Source organism: Schistocerca serialis, chromosome 1, assembly GCF_023864345.2.
Source record: "Schistocerca serialis cubense isolate TAMUIC-IGC-003099 chromosome 1, iqSchSeri2.2, whole genome shotgun sequence".
Classification (NCBI taxonomy): Eukaryota; Metazoa; Arthropoda; class Insecta; order Orthoptera; family Acrididae; genus Schistocerca; species Schistocerca serialis.
The window spans coordinates 607,483,819-607,505,850 of NC_064638.1; the positions used below are offsets into that span (position 1 = coordinate 607,483,819).

At 45.9% G+C, this 22,032-nt stretch overlaps 2 protein-coding genes across 2 annotated transcripts in view; both read right to left on the reverse strand.

The window, feature by feature from the left end:
• The window catches only part of LOC126477545 (uncharacterized), a 203,691-nt gene that overhangs the window by 117,940 nt on the left and 63,719 nt on the right, over positions 1-22,032 (reverse strand). The window lies entirely within an intron of this gene.
• The window catches only part of LOC126477529 (eukaryotic translation initiation factor 3 subunit G-1), a 31,132-nt gene continuing 19,889 nt past the window's right edge, over positions 10,790-22,032 (reverse strand). The window contains exon 2 of the mRNA XM_050103624.1: positions 10,790-11,965. Coding sequence (XP_049959581.1) covers positions 11,111-11,944 — 834 coding nt within the window. The 5' untranslated portion in view covers positions 11,945-11,965 and the 3' untranslated portion in view covers positions 10,790-11,110. The remainder of the gene's footprint in view (positions 11,966-22,032) is intronic.

A 22,032-nucleotide genomic window follows, 5' to 3' on the forward strand; every position in this document is an offset into this window, starting at 1 on the left:
AAAATTGTGGAGAAAACTGTGGACACCTCTTGAATTTCAGGACAACCTAGTTGAAAATGAAGAGGAAAATCTACTACAAATGATACAGACAATCCCTGGATGTGAAGAAGCTAGTGAAGGAGACGTAAATGAGTGGATGGCAGCAGATGGGGCATGTGTGGAGAATTTTACTGACACTGATTTAGTTGCTGCTGTGACTCAAGACCAGGAAGAAGTGGACTGCTGTGATGCAAGTGACAATCAGGCTGAAAGCGACAAAGAAGAGCTGGAGCCGCACATTGACGCAGCAGAAGCATTTGGCCTTGTGCTACATTGTTTGGAGCAACAGCCCACTGCTACACCTGCTGATTTGATGTTTATAAGATGATGGAGCAACTATGCATCGTATAACAGAACATCTTCATTATGCCAAAACACAATGACTGAGTTCTTGTCATCTAAAAAGTAGGGATAAAATTTTTGCTGCATTTTAGAAAGTTTCACGGCTTGTATTTCATTGTTATGTATTGTTTAAACCTAATGTTTTCTTGCCAATTTTTCTAATACATGTTTATTTTACTGTGTAAATTAAAATAGTGTGTATGTACAGCAGTTTATTGCACAGTTTTCCATACGTAGACTAACATTTTTCACGTTCGGATTAACCGAATGTTTGGATTACCGGGACACTGTGTGTGTGTGTGTGTGTGTGTGTGTGTGTGTGTGTGTGTGTGTGTGTGTGTGTGAGAGAGAGAGAGAGAGAGAGAGAGAGAGAGAGAGAGAGAGAGAGAGAGAGAGAGAGAGATGTGAATTAATTTTTGCCATATTTTAATAATTTTTTATGACAGTTTTAATGTACGGTTGAGATACACATTTTTTTAATAATGATGGTATGACGGATCCAAGCATACATCCACACACTATCCACTTGTAGAAACAAACAGGTGAAGGTACAGGAATTACTAAATTGAAGAGCGTATTTATTATTATTATTATTATTTTTTTTTTTCATGGAGATGTAGCAAAACAATATCCTTGCAACAAAACAACTTTTTAATTTACCTTCGCCATTGAGTACATCCCATTCAGTTTACATATAGCTTACATGTTGAATAGTGTTGGGGGGACTAGAAAAGTGATATATACCGGAAATCCTAATAAATTCTGGCTGGTAATTGTTCAGGTATTGGAGTTATGGGTATGTTTACATTTTGCAATCTTCAAATGTCACTGGTACCTGCTGTGGGACTCTCGACAATTGTGAATCGATACCAACAGGTTGTTATTTACGTGCATATTTTCAGATAGGGTAATATTTTCTTCTAAAAGATTTCGGCCTTTAGGTTAATGTTTACTTTGTTCACGATTTCATTTTCTTTTTTCTGAATGGCCTTTTCTACTACATCTGTGTATAACTTACAATCTGTAACTAACTTCTCTGCAATGGTGTTACCTTTATCTAAAGTACCTGCTTCAGCTTGACTAATGATATCACTCAGATTTTCATTAATCTCTCTCTCCTCCTTAGCACATGCTAAGTCAACTTCTAATGTTGCTACCCTTAAAGTCCTCTACAGCTAGAGGTATGCCTTCGTAGTCTTTATTTAATTTGTTAATGACAGTGGTTACCTTTTTTACTGTCAAAACCAACTGGTTTTGTGTGGCTTCAATGTTTGTGTTGGCATCTGATTTTCTTTATCTGTTCAACTAGATTGGTATGGTCATTAAAACAATCTACCTTCTGTTTTACCTCTGTAATGTTACTGTTAAAGTACTTCACACTTTACCTGTGTTTTCATATCATTCAATTTTTTGTCTATTTCAGTGTGAAAATTTTTGGCTAAGTCATCGAATTTCTGTGAGACTGTGTCTTGCAAATCCTTCAATACTTGGTTTCATTCTTGTTTCATTGTATTTAGATCTTGTGTAACAGTGTTTTATTGCTGTTTTACCATGTTCATAACTTGTGTCAAATTACTGTTTATATTGTGTTTCATATCATCAAATTTCACATTTATGTTAGATAGTAGCTGCCACAGCAGTGCTCCAGTTGTACTACTGTGGTTGGTATCTGCTGTACTTCCCAAGTTAATGTTTGTGTTGTGACCAAGTGGTGTTTGTAACTTGTTGTCAAGATTCATATTTAGATTGCTCTCCGACGTTTAATTCATGAGCGGTATGTCACTCTGGGAGATGCACGACACTGTCTCATAAACTGTAAACATTGTGTCATCAATGTTATTCTGTTGTGGGGTGTCGCTATCATTTGTTACTCCTGCGACACTCGTCTCTGGTCTACTTAAACCTTTGGCAGTAGGCATGCATGGCACCTGAACTTCAATTGTTCGATCTCACATGGCGTGTAGTGAATGCAATGACTTTCCCTTCCAGCTGCGGTTTGAGAGTGTGAAAGGCTGGGGGGTAATTCTCCGTTGCAGAGGCTCAAGCACAGTGCTCAGCAATCGTGTTTGCATCGGTAGATAACAAGCCATTTATGTTAACACTGAGAACACCTGTTGGGGTCTGGTACCCTAAAACACGTTTGATTTTTGCCCAGGCTTGAGAAGGTGACGTATGGCACCCAATGGTCGAGACATATCTCTCCCAACACTCTTGCTTCCATCATTTGATAAGTTGGTGAACTTGGGCATGGAGCTGTTTAAAGGCTTTGAGGTGCTCCAGGGAAGGATGCCACTTATGCCGCTGTTGAGCTCGCTGATGCTCCTTAATTGCTTCAGCGACGACCAAGGTACTGACTTTCGCCAGGGGCACCCGTAAGAGCAAGGGATCACGTTTTCTGCCACAGAAACAATTGTTGTAGTCACCTGCTCAACTATGACATCAATGTTAATATGTGGGGAAGATTCCACGGTGACAGCAGATGTGTGACAGTTTCCCAGTCCCCCTTGTTCAAATCCTATCTGGACAGGCATCCGTTGGCCTGACGCCAGGGCAGTGACAGGAAGATGGAGAAATGGTCATTACCACGCAGGTCATGTGGTCTCCAGTGGATAGATGGAAGATCAACGCCTGGATATGTGCCACGTGCCACACTGAAATGTGTAGTGGCCCCAGTATTTAAGAGGCAGAGGTCGAACTGAGACAGTAAAGTTTTGACATCTCTGCCTCGGCCAGTAAGCATGGTGCTACCCCACAGGGGGTTACAAATGTTAAAATCTCCCAAAAGTAGGAAAGATTTTGGGAGTTGATTGATCAGTGCAGCCAATGCGTTCAGGGATACTGCACCATCTGGAGGAAGATATACGTTGCAGACAGTTATTTCCTGCATCATCCTTATCCTGACAGCCACAGCTTCAAGAGGGGTTTGATGGGGCACAGGTTCACTACAGACTGAGTTTAGGACATAAACGCTAACTCCACTTGACACACTATTATAGTCGCTACGGATCCTGTAGTATCCCATAGCCACAGAGGGCAGGTGTCCGCATTGCCAGCAACCAGATTTCCTTGAGGGCAACGCAGAAAGCAGGTGTAAAGCTTTACAGTTGCTGTAGCTCAGCCAGGCGGTGAAAAAAAACCGCACCAATTCCACTGGAGGATATCATCATGAGACTAGGAAGGCATGGAACACACACCTGCTGCCACCTGCTTTTCGCTTGAGCAGTCTATATCCATTGCGTCTGAGGGTCCTGCGAGATCTAGGTCCTCAACGGATGCCAGAACCTCCAACTCATCCGCAGACCTGTAGGTTAGCGGTGGTGTAGGTGTCACCGCAGTTCCCTTAGTCTTCGGGACCTTGTTTTTCGATTTCTCTCACTGTTCCGTGGGTTTCCCTGGCTGGGAGGACTTTACTGATTCATTCTCTGGAACTGAGGATGAGCATGACGCCCTACGACCAGCTGCTTTTGGGCTCTTCAGCCACTGGCGGGTACCACCTTCCACTAGCAGAAACCTGGGAACGGAGTGATCCAAGGGACCCCATCCTAGCGAGAGAATCCGAAGAAGACTTATGCTTTTCTGGCTCTGAAGTGGGGTCTGATATCCCCGATGGTCGGGGGGGGGGGGGTGGGGGGGTCCAGAAGTAGGTGGTGCAGGAGCAACAGGTAGGGACGTGCCCCCCACCTTCAAGAGGGCAGGTGTAGTCTTCTGGTTCTGAGAGGTGACAGGAATGCGAGGAACTGATGGGGCTACAACTGTTCTCGGTAGCAGCAGTGCAAGAGGTGGTCATAGTGACAGGATGGAGGTGCTCAAATTTCCTCTTAGCCTCAGTTTAGGTCAGTCTGTCCTGGGTCTTATATTCCAAGCTTTTCCTCTCTTTCCGCAAAATCCTGCTGTCTGGTGAGCAAGGTGTATCAGTTGACACAGATGTGGGAGGCGGGGCACATGGAGAATTGGGATGTGATGGACGTCCACAATCTCGACATGTGACACTGGAAGTACAGTGGGAAGACATATGGTCGAACTTCCAGCACTTAAAGCACCTCATCAGGGAGGGAGATATGGCTTCATGTCACAGCAGGAGACCATCACCTTGACCTTCTCGGGCCATGTGTCATCCTCGAAGGGCAAGATGAAGGCACCGGTGGCAACCTGATTATCCCTCAGACTCCAATGGACACGCCGGAGGAAATAAACATCTCACCGCTCTAAATTGGCACACTGCTCATCGTCAGACTGCAAAAGAATGTCCCTGTGGAATGTAATACCATGGACCATATTTAAGTTCTTATGGGGCGTGATGATACTAAACATCCCCCAACTTGTCACAAGCGAGTAATGCCCGTGACTGGGCAGAGGATGCTGTTTTTATCAAGACTGACCCAAAGCGCATTTTCGACAACCCTCCACCTCCCAAATGCTCCACAAAAATGAGGCTTCATGCACATGAAAAGATACCCCATCAACTCTAGTATATACGAGGTAGCAGGGTGAATAAGCTTCACTGTCATTCTTAGCCTGTCGTTCCTCCCATGGTGTGGCTAGGAAGGGGAACGATTTGGGATCATAGGTAGGTAGGTTGGTTGGTTTGTTTGTTTAAAACAGGGGGAAGGGACCAAACAGCTAGGTCATTGAACCCATGTTCCAAATAAAACAATGTCACAAGGGTGAGAATAAAACAAGCAAGACTGACAAAAGGAAATAGAGAGAAAGGAAAGATCACAAGAACTACGGAAACACAACAAACACTTAGATAGACAAAAGGGGAGAAGAAAACCAAAGAAACACAAGAAAGAGGTAGAAGAGATTAAAACGACAAAACAGATTACCATGGCTGGCTGATCATGAGAATAAAAAGGAGAAGGCAGCCACTCTGCAACTCATTAAAACCTCCACCCTAAATGCACAAGGGTGGAGGACACAGAGGGACAAAGAACATGCACTAAAAGTTAGATCAAATGATGAAACCCACCCCTCACGAATACAACGTAAAACTAAATCAGCCGATAAGGCGTTATCAGATAAAATTAGCAGCGAGTCAGGTAACTGGAGATTTTGTCGCAGGGCTGTCAAAGTGGGACAGTGCACCAGAATATGGACCACAGTCAACTGGGCACTGCATCGACACTGAGGCAGGTCCCTGAGAGAGGCTCGCGTGGATGACTGCCACACATTCGTAATCTCCTTCATGGCATGCAGTTTGTTCTGCAAACTGAGACTATGTCATTCAGACTCCCAAAGCCAGAAAACGTGGTGACATAAAAACGAACACAGGTCAGTTATTGGAATGTCGATCTCCATAAGTAGTTTCCGTGTAGACTGTTTAGCCAGACTGTTAGCAAGTTTGTTGCCTGGGATTCCAACGTGTCCTGGGGTCCACACAAACACCACTGGATGACTGCACCATTCCAGGGCATAGATGGACTCCTGGACAGTCACTACCAAAGGACGATGAAGGTAGCACTGGTTGATAGCTTGTAGGCTGATCAATGAGTCAGTACACAGAAGAAACGACTCCCCAGGGCTTGAATGGATGTGCTCAAGAATACAAGATATAGCCACCAGCTCGGCAGTGAAAACACTGCAGCCGTCGGGCAAGGGATGCTGTTCAATATGTCCCCCATGGACATACGTGAAGCCGATGTGACCATCAGCCATCGAGCAGTCTGTGTAAATCACTTCATGGCCTTGGTACATGTCAAGAATTGAGATGAAGTGACAGCGGAGAGCTTCGGGGTGATGATCCGCGGTGGGTGGGAAAAAGAGATGGTAAATCGGATGCACAGGAGAACTACGAACATGTGCAATGTAACTAGTGAGCAGTTATGCATGCCTGACCAGCAATGGAGGAACTCCAGCCTCCACAAGAACGCTGGTCACCGGACTCATCCTAAAAGCTGCCATCACTAGTTGAACGCCACAGTGGTGCACTGGGTCGAGTAAACGCAGTGCTGAGGGCACCTCCGAACCATAAACCGCACTCACTTAGTCAAAGTGGGATTGAACAAGGGCTCTGTAGAGCTGCAGCAGTGTAGGACGATCGATACCCAAGTTGGTGTCACTCAAGCAGCAGAGGGCATTGAGGTGCTGCCAGCACTTCCTCTTAAGCTAACGAAGGTGAGGAAGCCAAGTCAATCAGGCATCGAAAACCAGTCCTAGGAATCGCTATGTCTCCACTACAGTGAGTAGATCATCATTAAGGTGAATTTATGGTTCCAGATGAACAGTACGACACCAACGTAAGTGCAAAACACACGACTTTGGGGCCAAAAACTGGAAACTGAGGGCTAGAGCCAATGACTGCGCTTGTGGACGGCTCCCTGTAGGCGCTGCTCAGTAACACCAGTACTGATGGAGCAGTACGAAATGCAGAAGTTGTCTGCATACAGACAGGGTGAGACAGCTGGCCCTACAGCTGCTGCTACATCATTATGAGCCACTAAAAACAGAGATACATTCAATACGGAGCCCTCCGGGACCCCATTCTCCTGGATATTGGGGGAACTATGAGAGGCGCCAACTTTGACATGGAAAGTATGGAGTGACAGGAAATTCTGGATAAAAATCTGGAGCGGGCCTCTGATACCCCACTCGTAATGTGGGTGTCATACACTTTTCGTAAATCAAAAAAGATGGCAACAAGATGTTGGCGTCTGGAAAAGGCTGTTCGGATGGCAGACTTGAGCGACACAAGATTATCAGTGGTAGAGCAACCCAGGCAGAAACCGCCCTGGCGAGTAGGCCACGTGACTCCAGGACCCAACCCAACTGCTGACACACCATACGTTCCAGCAACTTACAAAGAATGTCTGTAAGGCTGATGGGCCGATAGCTATCTACATCAAGTGGGCTTTTGCCGGGTTTGAACACTGGTATGATGGTGCTCTCCCGCCACTGTGATGGGAAGACACCATCGTACCAGATCCAGTTGAAGATGATGAGGAGGTGTCGCTTGTAGTCAGACGACAGATGTTTAATCATCTCACTGTGGATCCGATTGGGCCCAGGAGCTGTGTCAGGGCGATGTGCAATGGCACTGAGGAGCTCCCACTCTGTAAATGTGGCATTATAGGGTTCACAATGGCATGTAGTGAACAAGAGGACTTTCTCTTCCATTCACCGTTTGAGAGTGCAAAAGGCTGGGGGTTAATTCTCAGACGCATAGGTGCGAGCATAGTGCTCAGCATAGTGTTTGGCTAATCGTCTTTGCGTTGGTAGATAACACGCTATTTATTTTAACACCAGCAACACCTGTTGGTGACTGGTACCCAAAAACTCGTTTGATATTTGCCCAGACTTAGGAAGTAGACACATGGCACCCAACGGTTGACACATACCTCTGCCAACACTCCTGTTTCCACCTTTTGACAAGCTGGCTAACGCAGGCACGGAGCCATTTAAAGGCTATGAGGTGTTCCAGGGAAGGATGCCACTTACGTCGCTGTAGAGCTCGCCGATGTCTCTCTAACTGCCTCAGCCACTTCCGGTAACCTCCAAGGGATTGTCTTTTACGTGGGGCATCCTAAAGAACGAAGGATCACATTTTCTGCCGCAGAAATGATCGTTTTAGTCACCTGCTCCAGGACCACATCAGTGTTACTATGTACGGGAGATTCAACGGTGACAGCAGAGGTTAAATTTTCACAGTCCGCCTTGTTTAAAGCCCATCTGGACAGGTGTCTGTGGGCCTGACAACGAGGCAGTGACAGGAAGATGGGGAAGTGGTCACTACCACACAGATTGTCATGTGCTCTCCAGTGGATAGATGGGAGAAGGCCAGGACTGTAAACCGGGAGATCAATGGCCAAATGTGCCCCAGTATTAATAGGCAGAGGTCGACTTGTGACAGTAAATTTTCAACATCTCTGCCTCAGCCAGTAACAACTGTGCCACCCCACAAGGGTTTATGAGTGTTAAGATCTCCCAGAAGTAGAAAAGATTTCGGGAGTTTATCAATCAGTGCATGCAACGCGTTCAGGGGTACTGCACCATCTGATGGAGGGTATATGTTGCAGACAGTTATTTCCTGCGTCATCCTTATCCTGACAGCCACAGCTTCAAGAGGGGTTTGAAGGGGCACAGGTTCACTGCATACTGAGTTCAGACATAGACAAACCCCACCTGACACTATTATAGTTGCTAAGGTTCCTGTAATATGTTACAGCCACAGAGAGCAGGGGGTCGACATTGCCAGGAACCAGGTTTCCTGGAGGGCATTGCAGAAAGCAGGTGTAAAGCTTAACAGTTGCTGTATCTCAGCCAGGTGGTGGAAGAAACCAGCACAATTCCACTGAAAGATGACATTATAGTGAGGCTGGGAAGGCATGAAGAGGCAGGTTATGCCTCGGTCACCTGCTGCCTCCGAATGAGTATTTGCAGCTATTTCTATGGTGGATGAGATATCAGTGAGATCCAGGTCTGCAGGGGATGCTAAGACCTCCAATGCATCCTCAGATGCAGAATTGATAGGGAGTGGTGGTGTTGGGGCCACCAGAGGGTCCTGTTTCTTAGCAGACTACTACTTAGTTTTCTTGCTCTCTCGCTTCTCTTTAGGGGCTTGCTAAGAAGATTTCTCCGAAGCAGCTTCAGGCATGGAGTAAAACCATGAAGCTCTTCAGTCCAGCAGTTTTTGGCCTCTTGAGCCACAGGAGAGTGTCTGCCGTGGCATTATTGGAGACCTTGGGAGAGAGGGCCCTAAAGGACCCCTTCCGCACGAGAGGAGCTGGAGGATGCTGTTGCTTCTACAGCAGGGGGGAGGGACCAATGTCACCTGTGTTTGGGGGGCCTTGCTCCGGAAGTAGGTGCTTTGGGAGCAACGGAGGAATATTTGCCCCCTACCACCAAGGGGGCGGGTTTATTCTGGTGGCCCAGAGATCCCACTGTTCGTGGCACAAAGTGAGGAACCACTGGCACTTGGGACGGCGATGGTGATGTGGCTTCAGCTTATGTCGACGTCAACCGAATGGCGTGTAATCTTTCAAGTCAACTGTGCAAGTCAACTGGTCCAGGGTCTTTTACTCCATAATTTTTAGCTCCTTTTCGAGTACTGGGCAGTCTGGCGAGCAGGGGGAGTGGTGCTCTCCACAGCTGATGCAAGTGGGAGGTGGCACAGATAGAGTATCTGGGTGCAGTGGACGTCCGCAATCTCGACCTGTGGCGCAGGAAGTGAAGCGGGAAGACACGAGCCCAAATTTCCAGCACTTAAAGCACCGCATAGGGGGAGGGACGTATGGTTTAACGTCACAGCAGTAAACCATCGCTTTGACCTTTTCAGGCAATGAATCATCCTCAGAGGCCAAGATGAAGGCACCAGTAGCAACTCTGTTGTCTTTGGGTCCCCTGTACACGCGTCGGATGAAATGAACAGCCCGCCAATCTAAGGTGGCGTGGAGCTCGTTGTCAGACTGCAAGAGGAGGTCACGATGGAAAGTAATCCCTTGGACCATGTTGAGGCTTTTACGGGAAGTGACGGAACAGGAATATCACCCAGCTTGTCACAGGCGAGTGACACCGGGATTGGGCTGGGGATGCTGTCTGAGGAAAACGTGCCCAGGAAGGTGTCCTCGCCTGAGAGATGGGGATGAGCGGGACCGCAATGTCACAACAAGAAAGTGGGCTGAAGATCTCAATGCACAACGGACACCATGCACCATGTAAAGCGCCTTTCTCCAATTGGCTTGCTCTTCAGGAAAATTTTGAAAAATGGAGGTCAAACCTTACAGGGGACCATCACAGAAAGGCCAAAAGGTGAGACACACTTTAGTCACCTCTTACGACAGGCAGGAATACCTCGGTCCTATTCCAAGTCCTGGGCCCACCGAAGGAGGGGGAGGACCATGGGCGGGGCTTAGGTGTGGAGGGGGTTGAATGGGCGGTACTTGTGCCATATCTGGGGCTGTCGCTAACGTTACGTGTTGTTTTGAAAATATTTTAACAACAGCTAAGCAATGTGTTTCATGCAGTTCAAATTGCAAATTGTCTCCCATTACAAATGATCTAAGCAATTACTAACTTAAACAACAGACATGACAGTCTGCAATATAAATGGGAATGTTGTGAAGCCTTCACCACAGCAAAGAACTGAGAGGCTGCAAAATGTGGAAATAAATCAGAGGTACAGAAACTTTGCTTGACTGATAGTCAACTGCTAACACAAAGACAATATGAAATTAAGTATATTCAAGAGTGTAAAAGTAATCAGTACCAATACTTTGTTTCCTGGCCATTAGAGGCAAAGCATAACTCTGATTTTACTGAAGGAACACTCCTGACTTGTTCAATAGCTTCATCAGTTTGCCACCTTACTCGATATTTCCCCTGTTCATGGGAATAATGTAGCCTTTGTCATCAAAAATGCTGAAATTCACTCCTGCGGAATGCCTAGAGAGATATAATAGGAAATTGCAGACTCTTTATATGTAAATTATTTATTTCAGTAAAGCAAGAAATTAACAATGGTTACAAATTGTGCATATATGATATATTAACCGGCCAACAAAAACTTTTCACAATGGTCATACTGTGGACAATTCATTATTACTACATAATAGTAAAAACTACTTCCACTGTTGTGCTACAAATAAATTTATTAACTATTTTGTTAGTACTTTAAAATGAATTTGAAATTTCAGTTTTCATACAATGTTGTTTGATATTAATTAGGTGACAAATCAAGCAGGCATACGTCAAGGAAGCCTCGCACCAAAACCAGCAGTAAAGTATATCTAAGATGTCAATTAGGATTAAGTGGCTTTGACCATTCTGCATTCAATATCAAATGATCATATCCATGCCCATTAAGAGATTTAATGGCCTTTTCAGCATCACTTCTGCTCTTGAAGTGTATGTAGGCAAAACCTTTGCACAAGTTTGTGTTCTTATCTTTTGCCAGATAGAGTTTTTGTATGGGACCAAACTGTTTAACCAAATCTTCCAAATCAACATCTGTAGTACTATCAGATAAGTTAGAAACTCTAATTGCAGCTTCATCACGTCCTCCACGGAGATCAAGTCGTTTTGCACCACCATCGCGAAAACCAGGAGCTACATATTTATTTCCTGGTTTCTTATCATCTGCTCCAATTCCTCCCAGACCTGGACCTTTATCAATAGACTTATCTAAATTTAGATTTGTTGTTCCATGTGGACACTTTGTTGTCCAATGGTCACCGGCACAGTTGCGGCATTTAACAGCCCCTTTGTCTTTAAGTTTCTCCAAAATATTTTCTTCTGGCTTGTCTTCTTCCTTGCTTGATACAAACTGCATAATCACATCTTCAGCAACAGTTGTAGTAGCAGCATTGGGACCTGGCTTATCATTTTTGGATTCTCCAAATTTCTTCCAGGTTTTCCTCTGGGCAACTGACTTTGAAACTTTAATGCGTTCAATTTTGTAAGTGGTAATGACTTTCACTTTCCGATTATCTTCATCTACTTTGTAATCTGTGACAATTTTATAACCATTTTCAATCACTTCTGAAGTAGGTGGTAGGGCAGCAGATGATGCTGGTCCTTCTTCTTCAACATCATCAGCCCAACTGGATTTCACTTCTTCCAGAGCAGGCATTATTTAACTCTCGATGTGCACCTAAAAACAACACAATATTTGAATAAGTGTTCAATACGTAAAATGTATTTTATTTTATGTTGGCAGAAAAGCAGCAGATTTTATAAAGGTTATAAAACATACCTCTACTCTCATCTGGGATGGAGGGGGGGGGGGGGGGGGAGGCTGAAGTTATCTAATTCATAATACTGCACTCTTCATTAAATAAAGATTTACAAACAAGCTAAATTTCATTTTATAAAGTCACAACTAACAAAACTAGTTTAATAAACTAATGGACATATGATATCTGACAAATATCAGATATACCACAAGGCTGGACAACAGAAAGATGGAATAATGGACAGTATACAGCACCACCATATGCAAACCCTCTAATAATGCTTTCCAGATTGTCTCTGAAATCACTTATATAGATTAAGAACAGCAGAGGATGTACAACACTTCCCTGAGGAACCCTGGATATCACTCCTGTTTCACTCAATGACTTCCTGTCAACTACTGTGAATTGTGACATTTCTGGAAGGAAATCTTTAATCTAGTCACCCAACAGACGATACCACAGAGGCACGCAATTTGATTGTAAGCAGCTTGTTAGGAATGGTGTCAAATGTAGAAAGCTGGAATCAACTTGAGAGCCCCTGTCTATAGCACTGATAATTTTGTGTGAACGAAGAGACACTGAGTTACACAAGAACCATATTTCTGAATCTGTGTTGGTTGTGTGCCAATAGATCATTTTCTTCAACATAATTCATGATGTCTGAACTCAGTATACATTCCATATTTCTTCTGCAAATCCACGCCAATGACGTGGATCTGCAATTCAGTGGATTACTTCTATATCTTCTCTTGTGTATTGGTGTGACCTGTACAACTTTCGAGTTTTTAGATATGATCCTTTATCGAGGAAGTGTCTGTGTACAACAGCTAAAAAAGGAGCTATTTCATATGCATATTCTGAAAGGAACCTAACTGGTATACAATTTGGACCAGGAGACCTGCCTTTACTAAGTGAGAAGTTCTTTGTACAAATATGGCATCTCTTCCAAATTACTTGTGTTGGCAGCTGTTTGAGTTTAATTCTGGAATATTTACTGCATCTTCTTTGGTGAAAACTTTGGGAAACTTTAGTAACTCCACTTTTGTGGCTCTGCCAACAGTAATATTATCATTGCCATTGGGCATTCTGTCTTGCCACTGGTATACTTTAATAACACCGGAATCTCTTTGGATATTCTGGCAGGTTTAGAGAGTTATGTTGTGGAAATGACTAAATGCATCTCGCTTTGAAGTCAGTACCAAGTTCTGAGCATCTGGAAACTGTTGACTGTCAAGAGAGCACTGTGTGAAGCCTTCAATGACTACAGTAGTAGAATACTGTCAAATGATCTTTCAGGAAACCCTAAGAAATTCTGGGTAAGTAAAGGCTGTTAGTGGCACCAAAGTTATTGCCCGGTCCCTAGCGAGTAAGAGACAAACTGAAATGGAGGGTAGCAAAGCAAAAGCTGAAATTTAATTCAGTTTTTAAATGTTCCTTTACAAAGTAAAACCCAGGAGAACTGCCCCAATTTAATCCTCGTACCACTGAAAAGATGAATGAAATGAGAAGCAGGTGAAATTGTTAAAACTGAACAAAGCTCCAGGGCCAATGCAATCCCTATCAGATTCTATACTGAATTTGCAATGGAGTGAGCCCCTGTTCTAGCTATAATCTATTATAAAGCCCTCATAAAAACTGTGTCTAGTAGTTGGGAGGTCACACCTATCTACAAGAAGCATAGTAGGAGCAATCCACAAAACTACCATATCCTTCACACTGACTTGTCCTACAATTTTAGAACATATTCCGAGTTCGAACAAAATGAGATACCATGAAAAGAATGATCTGCTCCATGTCAACCAGCATGGATTCTGAAAACATCGATCACATGAAACCCAACTCACATTTTTCTCCTCTTATGACACACTGAAAGCTTTGGATCAAGGCAGGGAGATAGCTGCAGTATTTCTTCTTGATTTCCGAAAAACATTTCACTCAGTATCACACCTACACTTATTGTCATATGTATGATCACAAAGGGTATCGAGTGAAATTTGTGAATGGATTGGGCCTTTTTTATCTTTTTTTTTTGGGAGGATGCAGCAAGTTATCTTGGATGGAGACTCGCGAACACGTGTAGAATTAACTTTTGGCTTGCTTCAGAGAAGTGTGTTGGTACCCTTGCTGTTCATGTTGTACATTAATAACCTTGCAGACAATATTAATAGTAACTTCAGGCTTTTTGCAGATGATGCAGTTATCTGTAATGACATACTGTCTGAAAGCAGCAGCATAAAAGTTCAAATAGATCTTGGTAAGATTTAAAAGTGGTGCAAACATTGGCATCTTGCTTTAAATGTTCAAAACTGCAAAATTGTAGACTTCATAAAATGAAAAACATGGTATCCTATGACTATAAAATCAATGAGTCATAGCTGGAATCAGCCAACTCATGCAAATTCATGGGTCTAACATTTTGTACGGATAAGAAATGGAATGATCACATGGACTCAGTTGTGAATAAAGCAGGTGGCAGACTGGTTTATTGGTAGAATACTGTGGAAATGCAGTCAGTCTACAAACGAGACAGCTTACAAATCACTCATGCGATCAATTTTAAAATATTGCTTTTGTGTGTGTGTGTGTGTGTGTGTGTGTGTGTGTGTGTGTGTGTGTGTGTGTGTGTCCCTTACCAAATAGGGCTAATGTGGGATATTTAACGTATACAGAAAAGGGTAGCACGAATGGTCACAGGAGTATCTGACCCGTGGGAGAGTGTCACACAGATGCTGAAAAAACTGAACTGCAGACTCGAACACAGATGTAAACTCTCTCAAGAAACTCTACTAACAAAGTTTCCAGAACAGGCTTTGAATGACGACTAAGGATATCCCTATGTATTTGCTCGCATAGGGATTGTGAAGACAAGATTAGAATTATTACAGCACATACAGAGGCATTCAGTTATTCTTTCCATGCGCCATATGTGAGCGGAATGGGAATAAACCCTTATAACTGGTACAATGGGATTGATTGATTAACTGAGAGAGTATGGGACCAAATGGCAAGGTCATCCGTCCAGCAATTCCAAAGGGGGTTACATAACAAAGACTGGTAAAAGTGAATGGATTTAGCCAGAGGAGTCAAATTATAAACGAATGAACATTAAACACACACAGTATAAGCATAAAAAGTGAGATCAAATCTACAAACTGGAAAAGGGGGGGGGGGGGCAGACATGGGGTCACAGACCATGAAGACTGGAAAAGGAGTCCCAATCACGACCAACCCGCCCCTGCTCCAAGACTAAAGGAGAACCTTATATCTGGAAATAAAAACTTTCAAGGAGGAAACCGAGGATCAGGTCTACCATCTGTGGATTGTCTGCTAATATTAAGTTTAAGGAAGCAGGAAGACTATACTTAGCATGAATGGTCGAAAGAAGAGGACATGCCACCAATCTGTGAGATATTGTCAGTCTGGTGCCACAACCACATTGTGGGGGTGGGTCGTTACATAGGAGGAGCTGGGTATGACCAATGAGTAAACAACATAAAACAGTGGACTACTACTGAGAGGGGCGGAAAGAAGTGCCCCAAACTGCAGTAGACTCCTTGATTGTGCGGAGTTTATTACTATGAGCAGTAGCACTCCAGATGGCATTCCACTGTTGGGCAAAGAGAGATTTGATGTAGATCCACATATCCACGGCTGGTATTGTGAAAGGAAAAGAGGGTAAGTATCTGCTCCTCTAGCCAAATGGTTAGCCAATTCATTCCCTGGGATTCCCACATGACTCGGGACCCAGAAAAAGACGACTGAACAGATGGCATACTCGAGGGCAGAGAGGTGGTCATGGATGGCAGACCAAGGGGTGACGAGAGTAGCATCGATTGGTAGCCTGAAGGCTGCTCATGGAGTCGGAACAAATTAAAACACTATGGAGAGAGGCCTGAGAAACAAACAGGATGGCCCAGTAAATGGCTAGAAGCTCTGCTGTAAATACACTACATGATCTTGGCAACAAATGGTGCTCGAAGCTGGTAGGAGATGTGAAAGCGTGTCCCACCTTATCAGTAGTCTTAGAACCATTAGTGTAAAGGATGGTGGCACCCTGGAACTCTGAAAGGATGGCATATACAAGACGCCGGTAAACCACAGGAGCAACAGAGACCTTAGGACCCTGGAAGAGAGCGGTCCTAATCCATGGTCTAGGCACCATCCGAGGGGGGTACAGGAGGAAAGACATGAGGCGCAGTCCAGTGAGTGCAGATGGAGATCCCGGCAGAGGGTAGTGAGGCGCATGCCAACTGGCAATCCCATCCGTGGGTGGGTGTTAGAAGGGAAACATCCCTAACAGGCGAAGAGCACAGGGTATACAGAATGGTTAGGGAATTGGCAAAAGACGACTGCGTAAGAAACAAGGAGTTGGCTCCGTCGGATGTGTAGAGGGGGAATCCCTGTGCTTCTGTGAGGAGACTATCAACAGGACTAGTGCGAAAGGCACCAAAGCCAGACGCACCCCACAATGATGGACAGGGTCAAGGAGTTTCAACAAAGTGGAGGAACTGATGAGCCATAAACCTGACTACCATAATCGAGTCTGGACAAAACCAGAGAACGGTAAAGATGGAGAAGAATGGAACGGTCTGCATCCCACGATGTGTGGGCCAGGAGGCAGATAGCATTGAGCTTCCGCATACATGTAGTCTTTAGGTGATGAATGTGGGGCAGCCACGTCAGCTTGTTCTCAAAAATAAGGCCCAAGAAATGGGGCTGTGTTCAACATAAAGGAGCTGGTTGCCTGAATAAAATTCTGGATCAGGGTGTACTGCGGGTCGACGACAAAAATGCGTAACTCGTGTTTTGGAGGAGGAAAACTGGAAGCCATGGGTGGCCCACATAGAGGCTCGTCGGATGGCACCTTGGAGCTGGCACTCAGCAGACGCCATCGAGTGGGAGCAGCACAAGACACAAAAATCTGTCAACATAAACACCAGGGTAACCAGAGGCTCAACAGAGGTCACAAACCCATTTATGGCAATGAGGAAGAGCATGACACTTAGCATAGAACCCTGTGGGATACCATTCTCCTGAATCTGAAGGGTGCTTAGTGAAGTGCCAACTCTAACCCAGAAGAGTCAGTAAGATAAAAACTCATGGATAGAAATCTGAAGGGGACCACTGGGGCCCCAGCCATGGAGAGTAACTAAAATGTGATGGTGCCAAGCCATGTCATACACCTTATGTAGGTCAAATAACACTGCAGCAAGGCACCGGTGGTGAGTAAAAGCCTATTGCATGGCTCATTCCAATCGGAGTAAATGGTCAGTAGGAGATTGCCCTGTCAGGAAGCCACACTGGTATGGTGACGAAAGGCCCAGAGATTCGAGTACCCAACAAAATCTGGAGTTGACAAAATCTGGAGTTGACCATCCTTTCAAGCAGTTTACAAACCACATTTGTAAGGCTAATGGGGCAGTAACTGTCGAGAGACGTTGCGATTTTCCCGGGCTTAAGGGCAGGGATAACTAAACTGTCTCGCCATTGTGACAGTAAAGCACCCGTGAGCCAGATGTGATTGAAGACCCCGAGGACATGTTGCCTCTGGGGAATGTCCAAGTGTTGAATCATCTGATTGTCAATGGAGTCTGGCCCTATGGCTGTGTCTCGCGAAGAGCTAAGAGCCTGCACCAATTCCCATTCTGTGAAAGGACATTGTAGGGCTGAAAGTGGTGCAGGATGAAATGGAGGGGGGTCTGTTCAACTCTGTATTTCTGCTGGAGAAAGGCAGGAGCACAGGAAGCGGACGACGATGCCATCACAAAGTGTGTCGCAAGGTGTTCTGCAAGAACCAATGGATCAGTGCACAGAGCTCGTTGTATGTTCAGACACTGGACAGTTGACTGTTGCTGGCAGCCAGGAACGCTACGGACCATTGACCAAACCTGCGATAAAGAGGCATATGTCTCCAGGGAGGAAACATAGCACTCCCAGCATTCCTTTTTATTCCACTTAATAATGTAACAAGCCTTATCATGAAGATGCTTAAAAGTGAGGAGGTTGGTCTGGGAGAGATGTCACTTAAACTGCTGCAGCGCCCATCAGCAGTCCTGGACAGCGACTGCGATGTCCTTGGTCCACCAAAGTACCGGCCGATGATGAGGGGGCCCTGTGGATAGGAGGATAGCAGTGCAAGCAGCATGAAGAAGAGTGGCAGAGATGCCTTGCACAACTACATCATCAATTGAATTTGAGAGCAAGGTGTCAAAGCAGACAGCAGACATGTATAAAGGCCAACTGGCCCTGTGGAATGCCCAACGTGGGGGACTGCCTGGTGGCAGCAGGGGAACGATGGTGTCACTGGGAACTGGTCACTGTCACAAAGGTCATCATGGGATGACCAACGTAGCAAAGCCACGAGGGCAGGGGAAGAGATTGCGAGATCGATAGCAGAGAAAGTGCCATGAGCGGCACTGAACGGTTTAGGGGAACCATCATTGTGACATCTGCTGATGTAACCCGTCCGTGATAAGTTGGTCGATTAGAACACCCCCAGCCGTTGATGTAATACTCCCCCACAGTGGATGGTGGGCATTGAAATCTCCAAGGAGGAGAAACTGGGCGGGAGTTGCTGAAGTAAGGTAGACAGTGCAAATGGTGAGTGCTGGAGTCGTTTGCACTCTAACCGCTATCACTTCCAAGATAATACGTAGGGGGCTCCAATCACTAAGGACATTGGAGCGAACCAAAGTGCAGACCCCACCAGATGCTATCCCAGAGCCAGCACGGTTCCGACAGAACGCCCGATAACCACATAAAGTGGGTGAGTGGTCGTCACAGAAATGCGTTTCTTGGAGAACAAGACAGAATGCAGAATAAGAGGAGACAACATGTTACATTTCCAGCAGGTGACAATAGTAGCCGCTGCAGTTCCACTGGATGATCGTGTGGTGTGAGTCCAAGGTAGGCTTGAAGGAGCCGAGGAGGTCAGGTCACTTGGTCAGTAGTAGTCACCAACAAGGATGGGTGACATCCACAAATAAGATGTCAGACTCTGGTTGAGAGAGGGGAGTTGGCACCTCCAGGGGCACCAGAGATGCCTTCTCTTGGGATTTATGTATCTTCTTCTTCTCTTTCTGAGAAGGACACAGGGGGAGTACAGGCGTCTGCAAGATCGGGAACCGAAGGAGAGCAGGCGACCTTGGGGCCCACAGGAGGTGCGCCTTGTGGCCGACTGGTGGTAACAGTCTTCTGGCCTGAGAGATGCTGTGGAGAGGGTTCCCGGGAGGGAGCCCGATCACTGGCAGATGCCGAAGAAGGGGGGCACTTCTTTGGCTGGGATGAGGGGCAACTCCCTGACAGAAGGTCGTGGGATGGCATGGGAGGTGGAGGGGAGAGTGGGGCGGGGCTGGGGTAAGGACAAGGGGGGGGGGGGGGAGGAGGAGGAGGAGGAGGAGGAGGAGGAGGAGGAGGAGGAGGAGGAGGAGGAGGAGGAAAGGAAGTAATAGAGACAAAAGTTGAAGATAGTGACACCTGATGGAGTGTCTCATACTTTTGGCGAGCCTCAGTGTAAGATGGACAATCCAGGGACTTATATTCTTGTATCTTCTTTTCCCTCTTGTACGCTGGGCAATCCAGTGAGTGAGGGGAGTGGTAGTCAGCACAAGTAACACACACAGGCGGCAGAACACAAGGGGTTCCCTCATGGACGGGGTGACCACAGTCACAAAAAAAAGGGTCTGCTATACAGCAGGGAAACATAGGCCCAAAACGAAAGCACCGCATAGGTGGAGTGATGCACAAAAAAATGGCTCTGAGCACTATGGAACTTAACATCTGTGGTCATCAGTCCCCTAGAACTTAGAACACTTAAACCTAACTAACCTAAGGACATCACACACATCCATGCCCGAGGCAGGATTCGAACCTGCGACCGTAGCAGTCGTGCGGTTCCGGACTGAGCGCCTAGAACCGCTAGACCACCGCGGCTGGCGAGTGATGTACAGCTTCACGTCACATCTGTAGCACATAACCTTGACCTTCTCTGGGAGGGTATCCCGCTTGAAAGCCAGGATGAAGGCGCCAGTACCTGTGTGGTTGTCTTTGCGACCCTTCTGCACATGTCGAACAAAATGAACATCAGGCTGCTCCAGATTAGCCCGGAGTTCCTCATCAGTTTGCAGGGTGAGATCCCTATGAAAAATGACTCACTGGATCATATTCAGAGATTGATGAGGAGGGATAGACACTGGGACATTGCCAAGACAATCACAGGCATGAAGAGCTGCGGACTGGTTGATAGTTCCCATGAAAAACAATGGCTTTGTGGCGGTGAATGTGTCCACATCCGTCCTAGTACAGACGAGGTAACAGGGAAAAGGTTTTAGCCCAAGATAGCGAGCCTGGCCCTCCTCCCATGGGGTAGCCAGGGAAGGGAAGGCTGCCGGGTCATATGAGACAGCATTTAAGGATCCTTCACCATTGAAGAGGTGGCCATGTGAGAAAGGCCAGATTTTTGTAGCTTGATATGCTTCATGCGCCAGGCATCCGCCCTGATACCACCCACTCTGACCAGGGGCTCTCCCCATGGGCACCGCCCAGCCACAGCAACGGCCGTCTGGCACGGCAGCTGTTGCCAGGAGTTCTGATGTTCCAAGAAGACAAGCAACCACTTCTTGGCATACATGGGGCAGGAATAGCTCAAGTATCAGTAGTGTGATCCCTGTGTTGTCGGGGGGCTCAGACACATGGGTACATAACAGCCCCACCACACAGACTGGTTACACATGCTGGTGACCTAGCAGGGTGGAAGAGGGGCTACAGTGGGGAAGGGAGAGGAATCCACACCGTAAATGCTAGGGAGGAAGTTCTTCCCCATATGGCTCACACTAAAAACAGGATATTTTGAAGTGGAGGCCAAACCTCAAGTGGGGACCGAAACGCCAAAAGGGTGAAAGAACCGGAAAAAGGAACAAAATTGCAACCAATACAGGAAATCAGAGAATAGCCAGGTCGACAAAGCAGAACACAGAGAGGGGAAGGAGGTGGCAACGGGGAAGGAGCAGGGATAGGGAGGGAGGGCTCAGGAAGAAGGAAAGCAGTGAGGGAATGAATGAGCTGCAATAGCTTGGGGACCCGTGTGCACCATGCACGAACTCTCAAAAGAAATGTGAGCCCCCTGGGTGAGGGCACTATGGGACTTGCCCTCTGCCAAGCACTTCGCCGTGGTTTACAGAGAATGGATGTAGATCCCTTAGGTACTGTGTTCTTTTAATCTGATACACTTCGCACTGATGCTTTTGTATCAATGTCCTGATAAACCTTGTGTAGTGTGGGGGATACATTCCATCCATTAACTGCCATCAACACTATTTATTTGGTCAGTTTGTATATACACTGACGGGGAGAAAAATAATTGCAACACCAAGGAGATGTGCAACACAAACAACGAACTGTTACAAATCATTTACCTCAAGGACAGCTCCAAGCCAGAAGCCCTGGAGCATGCATTCCACTGGTCCCAAACTACCCCCACTTGCAACTTCAGTGGTGGCAATCGAAGGATGGACATATGACAGCAGGAGCACTCTCCTCATTATCCCACACACCACAACTGCAAATTTGTCAATCTGGCTTTTTTTTCTGGGGGGAGAGAGGGGGGGAGAGAGGGGGTACTAACAGTGAGGTCACCGGTCCCATGACCTACGATGGCAGAAATCAAGGAAGGAACAACACGAACAGCATAGTCCAGTATAGAGGAAGGGATAATAAGCAAACAAGGAGTGAAAATGAACTTCAGGGCAGCAGAAAGAGTAAAGAGCAAGAGAGGGGTGGGTGGAAATGGACAGAACAGGGGTGTCACAGAAACACTATGCGCAGTGCGTTACCAGCATTCCCGTGGACCTGTCCCGACACCCATATCATACCATTATCATGATACAATGTGGATAACACCAGGGGAAAAAGACATAAGAAAAGGGAGAAAAATCAACAGACCATATGAAATGAAGGGAAAAGGTGGGGAGAATCTGATAGCTGTGGA